The sequence below is a fragment of the Heteronotia binoei genome, chromosome 11 (assembly GCF_032191835.1).
Source record: "Heteronotia binoei isolate CCM8104 ecotype False Entrance Well chromosome 11, APGP_CSIRO_Hbin_v1, whole genome shotgun sequence".
NCBI classification, from domain to species: domain Eukaryota; kingdom Metazoa; phylum Chordata; class Lepidosauria; order Squamata; family Gekkonidae; genus Heteronotia; species Heteronotia binoei.
Window position 1 is genome coordinate 62580477 of NC_083233.1, and position 15225 is coordinate 62595701.

At 43.1% G+C, this 15225-nt stretch overlaps 1 protein-coding gene across 1 annotated transcript; it reads left to right on the top strand.

The window, feature by feature from the left end:
- The first annotated feature begins 948 nt into the window (after positions 1 to 948).
- On the top strand, positions 949 to 7024 carry SDF2L1 (stromal cell derived factor 2 like 1). The gene is made up of 3 exons (XM_060249239.1): positions 949 to 1339; positions 5153 to 5349; positions 6425 to 7024. Exons 1-3 carry the CDS (start codon positions 1174 to 1176, stop codon positions 6701 to 6703), a joined length of 642 nt encoding a protein of 213 aa, XP_060105222.1. The 5' UTR covers positions 949 to 1173; the 3' UTR covers positions 6704 to 7024.
- The last annotated feature ends 8201 nt before the right edge of the window (positions 7025 to 15225 follow it).

The window sequence follows — 15225 nt, forward strand, 5'->3', positions numbered from 1 at the left end:
AAAATAATGTTGTGCTTTGAGTTCAACAGACCTTATGCTGAATTTAAATGCAATTAAATGATGCAGCTATTAAGATAGTATTCATTAATTTTACATCATTTAGATTTGTATGGGTGGCTTACGAATATGTTTCCGATAAAGTTATGTCATCAGTGGTGGTAGGTTTCTAAATAAAAGACATTCCACTTTTGAACCTATCAGCAGATTCCTTGCAATACACAGGATAAGGATGGCCATATTAGAAAACCATGCCAGAGTAGGTATTATGTGACTGTGTCACTGTGGTATAACGGTTGATGTGCTGAACTAAACCTAAAGAAGTCTGACTTCTAAATCCCCACCCAGCCATGACGCTCTTTGGATTATTTTGAGCCAGGCAGTCACTCTCTTTCAGCCTAACCTACCACACAGGGTTTGCTGTGAGGGAAAAGTCATATATATTCCCTTGAGAAGAGAGTAAGAATGCTGTATTTTAAAATGTCAGGGCTTCTAAACATTAAAAAGCAGCATATCAGTTTCTGACACCAGAGAAGCTAAAATATTCCAAACCCAAAATACATTTTTTAAATCAAATGAATCTACACTAGGGTCTTTCTCAATTTATTCAGTGAGATATTGAATTGCTGAAATGGTACATTAACCTGAACGATCCAGTCTTTTTTTTTAATATTATATGACAGGACTACAACGTAGAGTAAATTGTATTCATAGGTACTGTTATTTTCGGAATTTAAAAAACGTGTTAAACTGCTGACAGCAAAAATCGACCCACCACCCCAGAACTATTAACCACCAGGGAAAAAGTATTGGCGGGCTCGCGCATGCTCAGATTATCTGTGTGCCCCCCCCCCGTTCTTTTTCTCTTATCAACATATCTTTTTTTTTTCACTTCGCCCCGCCCCGTTTCCCAAGCGCGAAACTAAGGGTGAGGCTGAAAAAGAATAAGGAGGGTGCGTGGCGCCACGCCGCCGCTTCGGATTGGTTGCTTTAGCCGAGCCACGCAAGCCAATGAGATGATTCTTCGTGCCGGCGCGAGCCGAAGCCGTTGATTGAGGGAAGCGGAGGACAAGGAGCGCGTGGGCGGCGGTGGCGGTCGCTGATTGGTCCGCGAGCAGCGCCGGTGGCGGAAGCGGGTTCTGAGGTAACGCAGCAGTCGCCGTGACGGCTACGGAGATGCGGGCGCCGAGCCGTTTTCCGCCGCCGTTCTTCTTTCTCCTGTGCGCCTTGGGCCTGGTGAAAGGAGGCGAAGTGGGCGCTGTCACTTGCGGCTCGGTGCTGAAGCTGCTGAATACCCGGCACAACGTGCGACTCCACTCGCACGAGGTCAAATACGGATCCGGTGAGAATACAGGCGGGCCTGGGGTGGGAGACGGGGTGGATAGGCAGAGGGAGGCCGGCGGCTGAGGGGAAGGAGAAACGCATCTTCGATGGAGGAAGAGGGAGCCTGGCCACTACCAAACGACTGAGGGGAATCAAACGCCTTCTGGCGGAAGGGAAGTTGGGTTACGTTAGGAAGGCCCTGCAAGGTAGGATTTGAGGGAAGCCACCTAAATCCAGCCTCTGTGCAAGAGAATGGTGACCCCCAGCCCCGTTAATCGCTGCGGGCTGTTTTAACCTTCCTTGCCTTTTGATATTCAAAATTCCTATTTTAAAATTAATGCTAAAAAATGGTAAAGGTGGTCCGTCCCCTTTAAAAAGGCAGAGATGGTTTCTGTGTAGGCAAGACCAGAAAAAATCTGGCTTTTCCATGGCAGCCATTCAGGCTTAGCTACGATCTTTCTCAAAACTTTATAGCAAAGCAGGAATGTGCCACAATGTTGTGAGAGAGCAACCCCCCCCACACACACACACACACAACCTCTTCCTAATAGTATGAAACCTGGGGCAAATAACCCTTGTGAAAACGGCCAAAATGAGCATCTCTGTATCTGTGGGCAAAGGTAAAGCACCAGTCGTTTCCGACTCTGGGGTGACGTCGCGATGTTTTCATGGCAGACTTTTTATGGGGTCGGTTAGCTGTTGCCTTCCCCAGTCATTTACACTTTATCCCCAGCAAGCTGGGTACTCATTCTACCAACCTCGGAAGGATGGAAGGCTGAGTCAACCTTGAGCCGGCTACTTGAACCCAGCTTCCGCCAGGATTGGACTCGGGTTGTGAGCAGAGCCATGCAGCCTTAATTATGCAGTTTATCTTTAACAAAAAAAAAAGTCCTGCTTGATAAGCTCAAGAGATCATCTAGTCCAGCAGCTTGGTTACTAGCAGCATCTTTCTGCAACAGGGCATGGAAGTGGTGGTCCCCCTTCTCCTCTGCTTAGTGTTCAGAGATAGACTGCTGCTAATGTGGAAGTTCTCCTTTTAGTGGTCTTTGGTTAATAATTGTTGACAGGCCTACCAACTGTTTAGTTTTTTAAAAGGAAAATCAATCCCTTTTTCCAGCATTGGCTAGCCAGATGTTTCTGTTGCAGGGTGATAACAGCCCCCCCAGCAGCAGCTGAATGCTTCTGAATGTGGAGGTTCTATCTTTAGTTAGCATAGTTAATAACTGCTGATACACTTGCCTACTAAAAGTTTCTCTAAATCTGTATAAAGTATGGCAGTTTGCCTTGTTAAATTAGATCTGAAGGTCCAGCTAAGTCTTACATCCTGTTTCTGACAGCAGCTGGCTACATGCCTCTGCGGAAGCTCACTGAAACAAGGAGCTGACTGCTGTTGTCTGCTATCCCTTCAGTATGCTGGCTAACAGAAGTATTATGCCTTTCTGGATACAAGAGTTCTCCTCATACATGTTGCAATTAATTGTTACAACTAGGCTTTTTTTCATTAATTTGAGGCTGACACCAAGGGGTGGTCCTGTTTCTAATACTAACAGAACAGATGTTTCGGAAGTTCACAAACATAGCAGAAAGCCTTCCTTGGTTGCTTGCCCCTCCCATCCTCACATGTGGTGTTTAGACTAATTATTGGGTTTTTCTGCCATGGGTACACCTTGAGACTTAGTTCTCCACTATATTCGTAAGCCTGTACCTGAGCTGTAGCAATTTAGATACTAAGTGGGGGCTTGGATAATTGAATAGTCTCCTTATTACAAAAAAACCCCCACACAACTATCTGCAGTCATAGAATATTCTAATGTTAGGTAAGAGGTTAAAGGAGCATCTGTCTGCTTGACATACTAGTTTCCATGGGAATTTTTTTGTATGGAAATGTATTCAGTCATGTGAATATCTCAGGTCAGTCACAGCTTTACATCTTCAGTGAGGTACCTATCCCACTTGCTCCACAACCCACAAATAGCACAACCCATGCTTAGATGCTACTCATCTTAGATTGACTGAAAGGCTGAGCAGATGCATGGTGTCTATTTTGCAGTTCAAATGCGCACAGCTTGTTGAGGTCATTAGAAATGTACATGGAAATTTTGTCCACAAAAAATTAGTCATGACTATTCCCTGGTAATGGGATGCAAGTTTGTCACAGCTAATCTTGGTTTTAGTGTAAGCCAGTTTGATGTAGTTAAGAGTGGTGGACTCTAATCTGGAAAACCAGGTTTGATTCCCAGCTTTCCCACTTGAAGCTAGCTGGGTGACCTTAGGCAAGTCACAGCATCCTCAGCCTAAAAATAAGCATAGCTCACCATGTAGTGGTGCCAAAAAAAAAGAGAGCTACAGCTTCAGCAGCCAAACAATGCCTCTGGGATCTCCGGGCTATTCCACACACAATGCCATATGATAATTTAATTTTGGTTTTAGTGGCACCTAGTCATGACCATCCCTAGCTGGACTGAGACCTGTTTTCACTTGGAGAACTGAGGCACTTGAGTATACTCATTCTCATGATATTTGAAGACAGGAAATGGGTGGCTGTTTTCCATCTCCCATGGGGAGGGACTACATACCACCTCTTTTTTTCTTCATGTCTTCTTGCAGGTGCATGGATTTTGGAGAACTCCATAGATTTCCTTTCTCCACAAGCTCTCAGGTTGCTTCTTTTTCTTTGTGCTTCTTTCCCCAAGTGTCTGAGATCTATGGTGGTTCATAATCAATATCCACCTAAATGACCACATATGGTCCTCAATCAAGACTAAGGCCTACAAGACCTCACACTAACAGGCCAGGGTTTTCTGATAAACTTTTTGAAGAGCCAGCTCATTTTGTCTCAGGAGATTATGCACTTGGGTATACAAATAGACATTGACCAATTTCGCACTAGACCTTTAATCCTGGTTTCACCCTGTCCCCAAACTGACATTCTACACTAGAATAATAGAATCAGAGAAATCAGCTCTATGACTTCATGATACTATGATTTTAGTGTAGAACGTCAGCTTGGGGACAGGGCTAAAATAGGATTAAAGGGCTAGTGCGAAATTGGTCTTAGTGTAGTGCAAGCTATTTCTCCCTGCGATCATGAGCAGGAAGTTCATTTTAGCAGCCATGTTAGTCCGTTAAACTTAATCAATGGCCCTCATGCTCCTTCCCCACCTACAAGGTGCTGCAAGCTCTCATCAAGGCTCCATATAAAACAATAAGAAAGATTTTCCTCAAGTTACTCACCCTTAAGGTGTTCTAGGAGGCTGTTACATCAGCCAAAAGGGTGTCGGAGCTGGGTGCACTTTCCATAGTTAAGGACCTATGCACATTTCATATAGATAAGATTGTACTTACCTCCCCTTCATGACATAGGTGAATTCACTGTTGATTGTCTGAAATTTATTTACGGTACTTTCTTTCTAACCATCCCACCTAAAGTAGAAGAACTGGTAGGTACTCTTGTAAGTCAGACGTGCATTCACCAGTTTGGCGTAGCGGTTAAGTGCACAGACTCTAATTTGGGAGAACCAGGTTTGATTACCCACTTTACTAAAGCAATTTTAATAAAGTGGTTAAAGCAATTTTTGTAGTGTTTCGCTTACACATCCTCCAGCTGTACAATGTTTACTATCTATCATTATTTATCTAATCTATCTAATTAGCACACCATATACATTATCTCTGAAGTCTAATTATTTCAGTTTTCTGCAGGGCTGTTACTGCACACTCCACAGTTCTCTGGGTGGCCTCGAGATAGCCATCGTCTCTATAGCACCATATTGTTGAGATGTAAGATGCATTGTGCATTTAAAAGTGTTATATTCATGATTACTGTTAACAGGAAGTGGTCAGCAGTCAGTCACTGGTGTTGAAGTTTCTGACGATGCTAATAGCTACTGGCGGATTCGAGGCAAAACTGATGGGGCCTGCCAGCGAGGAGCACCGGTGAAATGTGGGCAAGCAGTGCGCCTTACTCATGTTAATACAGGGAAAAATTTACACACTCATCACTTCCCATCACCACTCTCCAATAACCAGGTAAAACCATAGTTCATCCTTCACACTTTGTTATTGTTTATTTCAAATGTCTTTACTAAACATGTACAAAAGTAAATAGCTGATTGACTCTTATTAGGAATATTGAAATGTATGATCATCAAAATGTGAAATATATGTGTTTATGAGCTAATTAGTTGAGTGCTTTTTTTCGCTAAATAATATAAATTTACAATCTGAACGTTCATCTCACATTTGTTTCCGAATTAAGACACTGCCTTTTGATATTCCCACAGTATGATTCTGTGCAGAGTAACACCCTTATAAGCCTAATGCTTCATTGGACTTAGAAGCTCAGGTTGGCATTGCCACTAACAGTGATTTGAAATACGGTCACATATTTTAAAAGCCTTTTAAATTAATTTTGATGACTTAAAATATTGTTACAAGTTGTGCTGTATTCACAGGGACATACAAATGGTAACATCCCCTTAGCCAGACCATATCAAAGGCTCATTAGAAAATGCAAAGTAGAAAGTAACTTTGTTTTTGTATGCAGATATGAACCTGTTCCATTACAGTTGCTGTTGATATTGGCAATTACTGCACAATGAATTACGCATTTTAGGGAGAAGATGCTTTAAGAGTGTTCAAAGAGCTTCACATATTGTCTTGCTAGTAGTCAAATATTAGTAGTATTAATATTAGTAGTATTCCTAGTAGGTCAGTCTTAGCACTCCCATGTTGCATATGAGGGGCTCATATCAGTTTCTCTAATGCCACCTAGCAGAGACATGCTTCCCAGAAGGTATGTTTTACCACTCCCACTTTTTGCTGTTAACATTTGTTTGGTTCTTGGAAGCATATTTTTTAAAAATAAAACTACTAACAAATGCTATTCTGCTTTTTCAATTCCTGTCTATTGCTGTAGTTTTTGGTTGTTACTGTTTACATTCTGAAAAAGAGGGAAATTAGTTTTATTGTTCATTATTTCAAAGTGAGTATATTATAATTCTTTATTATTTCACTTTCCAGTACTGTTCTCCTGGGTGAAAGCATGATCTCTTGGTAAATACAAAAGACTATTAAAGACTCTCCCCCCACCCCTTTCCAACAGGAAGTAAGCGCCTTTGGTGATGATGGCGAAGGAGACGACTTGGATGTGTGGACAGTGCAGTGCGGTGGAAGTTACTGGGGCCGAAACGATGCAGTGCGCTTCAAGCACATAGGAACGGATGCATTCCTTTCAGTGACAGGTGAACAGTATGGTCACCCAATCCGGGGCCAACGGGAAGTCCATGGCATGCATTCTCCTAATCAACACAATTACTGGAAGGCAATGGAGGGTGTCTTCATTAAGCCCAACTCGGACTCCACAAAGCACGATGAGCTCTGAAGGACCTTTTTGTAGAATCTGGTTCCCTTCTGTAAATATCATCTTAAAGCATCAAAAAAAACTCTACAGTTGAGGGGATTTTTTTTTCTTGTGTAATTCCACTTCCACTGAACTCAGACTTATGTGGAATATGTTGGTTGTTTGGCTCTTCTCCATTTTCATTGGTTGTTCTTTGCCTATCTCATTTGCTTCTTCCCTTTTCCCTTAACTTACAGAAAACAGTAGCCCAAGGTGTGAATTGCAGTGTAAAACAATCTAATCCGAAGTGCAATAAAACTTAAATTTTGTAATTATCAAGTTGTAAATAAATCCATAAAAATATTTGTCTTAATTTTATTTTTAGCAAAATGGGGCGACTATGATACACAGTAGAAAGTAAAACATCAGATCTTGTGGATACAGCACTTAGAAATCTTAGCCAAATATCTGCAGCCTGCATCCCTTTTACAGACATTCTGCTTCATTCTTGGCTATGCTGGTGTTATCTGGATCCCACAGGGGGGGTGGGGCAAAAGCTCAAGTATTTTAATATTTTAAATTATATTTTAGTACAGAAAAAGGCCTAGTTTATAAAAGGTCATTTTAAGAACTCTTATAAAAATAATTGTTACCTCACGCATTTTACTAGCGGCCCCATGGCACAGAGTGGTAAAGCAGCAGTACTGTGATCTGAACACACTGTTCACAACCCGAGTTCGATTTCAGCGGGAGCTGGATTCAGGTAGCCGGCCCAAGGTTGACTCAGCCTTCCATCCCTCTGAGGTCGGTAAAATGAGTACCCAGCTTGTTGGGGGGAAAGTGTAAAAGACTGGGGAAGGCAATGGCAAACCACCCCGTAAAAAGCCTGCCGTGAAAACGTTGTGAAAGCAGCATCACCCCAGAGTCGGAAATGACTGGTGCTTGCACAGGGGACCTTTCCTTTCCCATGCATTTTACTACACTTTCATTGGCATATGGCATTTTCATTTAATAGTAGTTTGTTTTCCTTGATAAATTTAATTTTGTATTGATATGTATCAGCACCTAAGTAAATTAAATACATTCTTAGCACATATAAAGCATGAGGCCCTGTGATTTCCACAGCTCCCCAAAGTCTCAGAACATTAAAGAAACAGATTAATATCTCAATATGATAAAAACCAGTTCCCAACATTTTGTCTTAGCTGCAGTACCAAGGGAAAAAAATCCCAAAATGGGGATAATATTGCAGGAAGAGAGGAGGGCTTATTCTTACCATCTGAGTGCCACGGGGCAAAGAGCAAGGTTAGCTCCTAGCTCAATCATTTCCCCACATGTACCCCTTTATTTTCCTCTAGAAAAACAGATTGGATTTATACCCTGCCCTTCTTAGAGTCTCAGAGCCACTTACAATCTTCTTCCCTTCCTCTCCAAAACAGACATCCTGTGAGGTAGATAGGACTGAAAGCTCTTTCAAGAACTGCTCTGAGAGAACTATGTCTGACAAGGTCACCCAGCAGCTGCATGTTGAGGAAGGGAATCAAACCCAGTTCTCCAGATTAGTCTGCTGCTCTTAATCCCTGCACCAAATTGGCTCTATATATAACTGATACCTGGTCACAACACTTCATTTCCACAAGATTGCTGGTGGGTACACACATGCATCATGCCAGTCAATCAGCATCTTTCCCTTAGCAAAGGGGTTATGTTGCTGTATGTGGATGCTACATCAGCCTGTGCAAAATACTGGATTAAGAATATAAAAAGCTAAGTGCCCTGCTGAAAGAGACAGCAAACACCCAGGGGCTGTAAATGGGGGGGGTGGGGAAGCACCACCTTGGCTTCTAAAGCTTGAGCCATAACTGACAAAATACATTTGCTGCTGGGCACATCTCTCTCTTGGACCAGGCAGCGTGAAGAGGAAGCGGCCTCTTCTTCGGTCCAGGGTGCTCATAGTGATGGTATGGCATGCTCCAGGCACCTTGTCTAGCAAACTTAGGCTGCTAGGAATGGTCAATTCCTGCATGAGTAGGGCTGCAATCATTATTAGGGCTAAATGCAGTTAGACTGACTCCTGGCTCAGGCTTGCTCCCAAAGTCAGAAGGCAGGGCTGATAATCTGATATTGGACGGGAGGAGCAGACACCTCCTCTGCTGACTTTTCCTGCCTTCTGTTTATTTAAGTGTTTATACTACACCTTTATTTGTGGCTCGAGGCAGTCTATAAAATAAAAAAAGGAAAACATTAAAAATTAAAAGCAACAGACAACTCCCCAAACAAACCCAGATGAGCCTGTTGAGGTTTGTTATTCCTCTTTTACCAAGAACCTCTCAAGAATTCTCACTTGAGTAAGGGTCACCTCAGTCTCCATAACTGCTTCCTTGGAAGAGACTGATTTTTTTGTTTTACATGGGAAGAACTACCTCATTAGATACTCCCTCTAAGCTGTGGAGTCTTGTGAGCAAAAATTCTACTTGGAGAGCTACTACATAAATTAGTTTGAGATCATTTTTCCTAAACTAAGACAAAAATGTGTGAGCCAGAGGCTAAAAAGCTGTGAGCTAGCTCACACTAAGAGGGAACACTGCAAGGGACTACAACATTCTAGAAGGCTTTATAGCTATGGTATGCTAAGTTTGGCATGCTGCCATGCCCACATTTCTGGAGGGCACTCACCTAACTCAGGTGGTCCATTTGATAAAGGAGCAGAGATTGTACCTTCCCCTACAGCAAGAGGAAGAAGTCCTATAACCAGCAGGCGGTGGGGGGGGTAACAAAGGAAGAGACTGCAATTAGGGATGGATGAAAATGCCCTTCTTTTGTTTTCATACATTGTGAGCTAATTTGTTTCATCCAAATTTACTGCAGGTTGTTAGAGTATTTTGCACGCAGCAGAAGAGCTGAAGGAGAGGGACAGGCAAAACACAGGAATTAATAGACAAGAGAAACAGCTGTATTCAATGGTAGATATATTTACCAGTGATAGTATCCAATATTTAGAGTCGTTGCCAGGCCAAGGTCATACACAGTAATCAGTACACACTTCAGTAGATAACAGTATACAGCAGTAAGTATACACAGCACGATCCAAGCACAGTAGCCTAGGATCCAACACCAGCAGTGATCGCTGCCACCCAGATAGAGGGCCTCACAGAACCCACAATCCTTACAGGCAGACTGAGCAGGCTCACTGAGCTTCCCTAAGTACACGTACCAATCATCAGGGTTGCATCAGCTCTGTGAGTCAGCACAAAGCCTAATTACAGGTGAGGTCATCCCACCTTACCTCAGTAACAGGTAACAGCTGGATCATGATGCAGCATGACTCAGCATGACATTTCAGAAACAACATTACTGCTGACGTTCATTTCTTTTACACCATGTATTGTTCATACACAGTTTATGTATGTGAAAAAATCATGCAAAAAACATGTTAATTTTAATGGGAAAAATTAAACGTGAGAAAATAAAATGCCCCGAAAATAAACACAAATTTGGTTCACACAAGGGAGAAACCAAACTGAAACAGGAATTTCCAAATTGAAACGGTGAGGCTAAAATGTTGGTAACATCATTAAGTTAGACTCACCTGTATAGATAATCAGGCGTGGGCACTGTCGGACAGTCACCTGTGCTTTCGAGTGATTCATTTTAAGGCAAAAGTTCTAACTGGCACTCAGTTCTGTACGCACTGCAATTCCATTCACGTCTTACTATTAACTAAGGAGGGGAAAGACCCCGTGATGTGGTTTGCCTGGCAATGCGTTGATCCACAGTGGGGAATCTGTAGATCAAAAGAAAAGAGGAGTTAGCCCCCCCACTATAAACTGCTTTTAAGCAAGGACCTCAGAAGACAAAGAGCTTGCAAAATCAAAGGCTCATTCCTAGACTGCATCTCCTCCAGAAATGTCATGCTTCCATCAGAGACGCTGAACATATGGAAAAGCTTTCCTCCTTCCACAGATTCTGTTCTGAGCATTGCAACAGGTGATATTAAAATAGTCCTAGACCCTCATTTTCCCCTTCTTTGGCCATCTATTGAGAAGGAGCCTTAAAATCTAAATGCTCCCTTGGTCTGGAATGACGGTGCTGACTCGGCCCTATTTCTGGCCACATTAGCTCAGCGGAAACGGCTCCTCTCCTTCGGCAATGAAATCAGCAGCTGCAGACGGAGAAGCATGTTCAACAGCTGGACTGCAGACTCTTTCCAGCAGCAGTGTCTTGCTTGGTGTCTGGTTTACTGGGCTGGCCTGCTTGCTGAGGTTTGGGTCGGTTCCTTGCTGGCAGCCGCAGAGTTAGCCAGCCGGCTGTCAGGTGAAAAGTTTCCGGGTGACTGTGACAGATGCTCTTAAAACACATTCTCCCAGGCAAAGAATATAGCTTGCTTATTTATTTATTTAGAACATTTCTATCGTGCCACTCCAGAAAACCTTATCAAGGTGGCTTGTGAAGCACAACACAGTAAAAATATAAAATACCACAGAAGTTGTTAACATTGTCAAAAACCTGTGGTAGTCCTTGCATTGCTCAAACCCTGAACAAAAGCTTTTGGACAAATATTTATCAAAACCCTGTTTACCCTGCAAAACCCTGCATTTCTGCAAAAAAAAGGGGACTGTCATGTTCTCAGGGTGCAGGCAGGCAGGAGTCCAAAGCCAGCCCAAGGTCAAAGTCCAGGAAGTCAACCAGGAGCCAAGTCACCAATGCAAACTGGAATCAGAAGTCAATGTCCAAAAGCCAAAGGTCAGGGTGCCAAGGAAATCATGCAGGTCAGGATCAGGAATCAGAAAGGAGCATGGATGCAAGCCAGAGAATAGACTTTTTGCTTCCACAAGGTTACCAGGTCCTGGGTGGCAGCTATATGGGAGTCTCAATCAACCTGCTCCCAGGATGGCAGTGACTCTGCTAGAACCCAGGGCTGAGAGATCTGAAGCATCAGCGTGCCTCATGTCTTCACTCTGAAAGTTCTTTCCGGAGCCTGCTTTGAACTCTTGAGATGGGAGGAGAGCTTGGAGGAGATTGATCATCAACAGCTGACACTGGTGCCTGGAGAGTGATTGATGGGCTAGCTGCTGTTTGTTCAGCTGAGGAACTAGCTGGCAACTCTTCCAGGTCTGTTAACCCTTCCAGCTCCTCCTCGTCAAGGCTCATGACAGGGACCCAGTTGTCCTAAAAGCACAATGCCCCAACCTGCAAAACACAAACTGGAATGGAATAAAAAATACAAGGTTCAAGTTCAGCAGCACCTTAAAAACCTACAAAATTCCCAGGGAATAAGCTTTTGATAGTCGAAAAGCTGTTCATCACATACCTGACTTGAATCTTGAGTTTCTTATTCTGTTCCAGTTTGCATTTTGTCGTTTGGGGCACTGAGCATTTATGACAATTAGGTCCTTGTTGCAGAAATGCAAAGTGCAGTTGGACTCGAAATTCTTGCTGTTTCACATGTCTACTCATGTGAAAATAAGAAGGAACTCTTTTGGTTACTTTTAACCACCCTCAACACACCTGCATAAGGGGCAGAGGGCGACGCGGAAGATGGCGGACGCTTGAAGCAGCAGCTCCCGGCTCACAGTCCCTTCCCGCTTCTACTGCTCCCGTTCCCAACTATTTCTTTCACCTGGCATGGGCAAACGAACTGCAGGGAACACCAAGGCAGCCAAGAAAACTCCTGCGAAAGCCACACCGACGCAGCAGGTACTAAACTTTCTTCCAACGAGCCCCTGGCCCTTACCTCTCTCTGAAATGGAGTCTAGCCCTTCCCCCGGCCCTGCTCAGGAAGAGGGCTCTTTATTAACAACTCAAACATTTCAAGCGGCGATTTCACGCTTGGAGGACTCAATAGGGGTCACAGTGGGGGAGAAGATCAGCAAAGCTATTACCCCCTTACAATTAGAACTAAAAAAAATTAATGAAACGCTTTCAGCAGTCACTCAAACTGCAGACTCAGCGCTGGAAATGGCTACGGTGGCCCACGAGGCTGTACAAGCCCTGCAAAGCTCAGACCTATGGCTCCATGAGAAGGTGCTTTACCTGGATAACAGATTAAGGGCTGCTAACCTGAAATTTAGAGGCCTGCCAGAACAGGCGGAAGAGAACCAGGAGGTAAAAATCTTCATTGCCTCATGGCTTGCTTCAGCCCTCCACCTCCAAGATGGAGTCACCCCTCTTATTGATTCTGCCTACCGTCTGGGGGCATTACAGCCCAAGTCAAAAGACTTTTCAAGAGACATGCTCGCCACGGTTCCAGACTCCAGGACCAGAACCCTGATTTCACAGAGAGCCCGATCTGAAGAGGGTCTACTCTACAAGGGAAAAAAGATCCTGGTTCTAGCTGATCTTTCAGCGGAAACCCTGCAGCATAGAAAAGAAATGAAGCCGATTCTAAACTCACTATTTGAACACAAAATACGCTTCCGCTGGGCTTCTCCTATCCAGATACTGGTTGTTCACCAGGGCCTTCGGCTAACAGCTTCTGATTTCACCTCCGGCTGTGATCTTCTTAAACAACTAAACATTGACTCTCCTTCATCTCCTGACTCAAGTAGGGCTACTTCATCTCGTTCAACCAACCCACCGTTTTCTTTCAAGCCAAGAAGACGACGCTGACTTCTCCACGGACGTTCAGTTCACCTCCTGCTACTTCCATCTCCTGCTTCTGAACAGTTGTATTTGCACTACCCATGCCATCTTGTTCTGGTTTAAGGGAGCGGGGTCTTTCTTTCCTCTTATTATGTCACATTGTTAAGGGAACAGCCGGGATGTTCCTTCTTTTTGCTCCCTCCATATTAGATTGTATATTTCTTATATACTGAGTAAAGTTGCATTGTTTCCTGGTTGGAAACAATGAACAGTTTAGTAAGATTTATGTTGTTAATATTGTTGATTTGTTTTTTTAAGGGGAAAAGGTACCTTTTACTGGGGTTTATTTATGGCCCTTTTCAGACGGTGCTTTTTGACCAGCACTGGTATGTTCTGGTATACTCTGGCCATGACCCACGAACTCAGTGGATCCCTTTAGCGGTGTTTGGGTTTTTGGAAATTTTTACATTTATACTGAAAAGTGGTTTGTGTTTGTTCAATTTGGTTCGGACAAATATGGTTGTCGTTGGGAACCTAGATTTTTGCAGTCAGGTCACCAATCCTGGTATTCCCACCCCAATGTTCTCTCTTTGTTTATTCTGTGTTGTGAGAACAAGGGAAATCTGGTCATTGCTACTTGTTTTTTCTACTTCTTCTCATCATTGTTATACAGAGCCCCAGTCCGGGTCCTACAGGCGTTATATGGATCTTAACAATGTTTTTTTTTACTTTAATGTATCTAAATTATGTCTGACTTAAAGTTAATTTCTCTCAACTGCAGAGGCCTTAACAACATTATTAAAGCCAAGCGGCTTTCTTCTGCTTTGACCAAATTACAACCTGATCTTCTTTTCCTACAAGAAACCCACATTAAGTCGGCAAGCTCCACCATACTTCGATCTAAATGGTTCCATACACAGTACGTAGCTCCTGGTTCTTCTAAATCACGCGGAGTCGCCATTCTACTTTCAAAAAATACCCGGTTTGTTTTGTCGGCTCAAGAAGTTGATCCCCAAGGACGTTATATCTTTATAAAAGGTACGCTTAATGACTCTCCTTCCACTCTGGTTTCTCTATATGCTCCCAACTCCTCACAAATTACCTTTATAAAAGACACGCTTTCTAAACTTGCCCTTTTCCAAGAAGGGGCAGTCATTATAGGGGGGGACTTCAACCAAATCATAGACCCCAGGTGGGACAGATCCTTTAAGCCACACTCTCCCCCGACTTCTTCCCCAGCACCTATGCAATCTGTCCTTCATAATTTTAACCTATGTGACGTTTGGAGACTGCATAACCCGGGGGTTAAGGACTACACCTACTTCTCGGCATTACACAATACCTTTACAAGGATTGATTATTTTCTTATTTATCCCTCCTTATTGAACCAGGTTTCTTACACCAATATTGGCCTCAGGACACTTTCCGACCACGCCTGGTTGGAGTGCACACTGCATGTTGGTTCTCAGGACAGGCCTTCATTTAATTGGACATTAAATAAATCACTCCTTCTGAACCAAGAATTTTGTACACAATTAGAGCAAGAGATTAATCTTTATTTCAAAAACAATTTGGATTGTGGGGTTTCCAAAGAAATTGTGTGGGACGCAATGAAAGCTGTTCTGCGAGGCAAGTGTATCTCCCTGCATTCGGCCTACAAAAAAAGAAAATTAGAACTGAAACAACTTATTTTAGACAATATTAAACACTTGGAACAAAAACACAAGCAAACCTGCTCTAATAAAATTTACCAAAAACTTGTTCTCGAAAGACAGAAACTAGACTTATTGGAAACATCTAATATTCGAAAAAATCTACTATTCGTGAAACAAAAATACTGGTATAACCACCCCCGTTCGTTGAAGCTACTCTCATGGAAACTCAGGAAAGAGCTAGGTGAGAGACAGATTAAATGTCTTAGAGGCAACTCTGGCAAAATACACTCATCAAATAAAAAAATCTTGGACACCTTCCATCAGTTT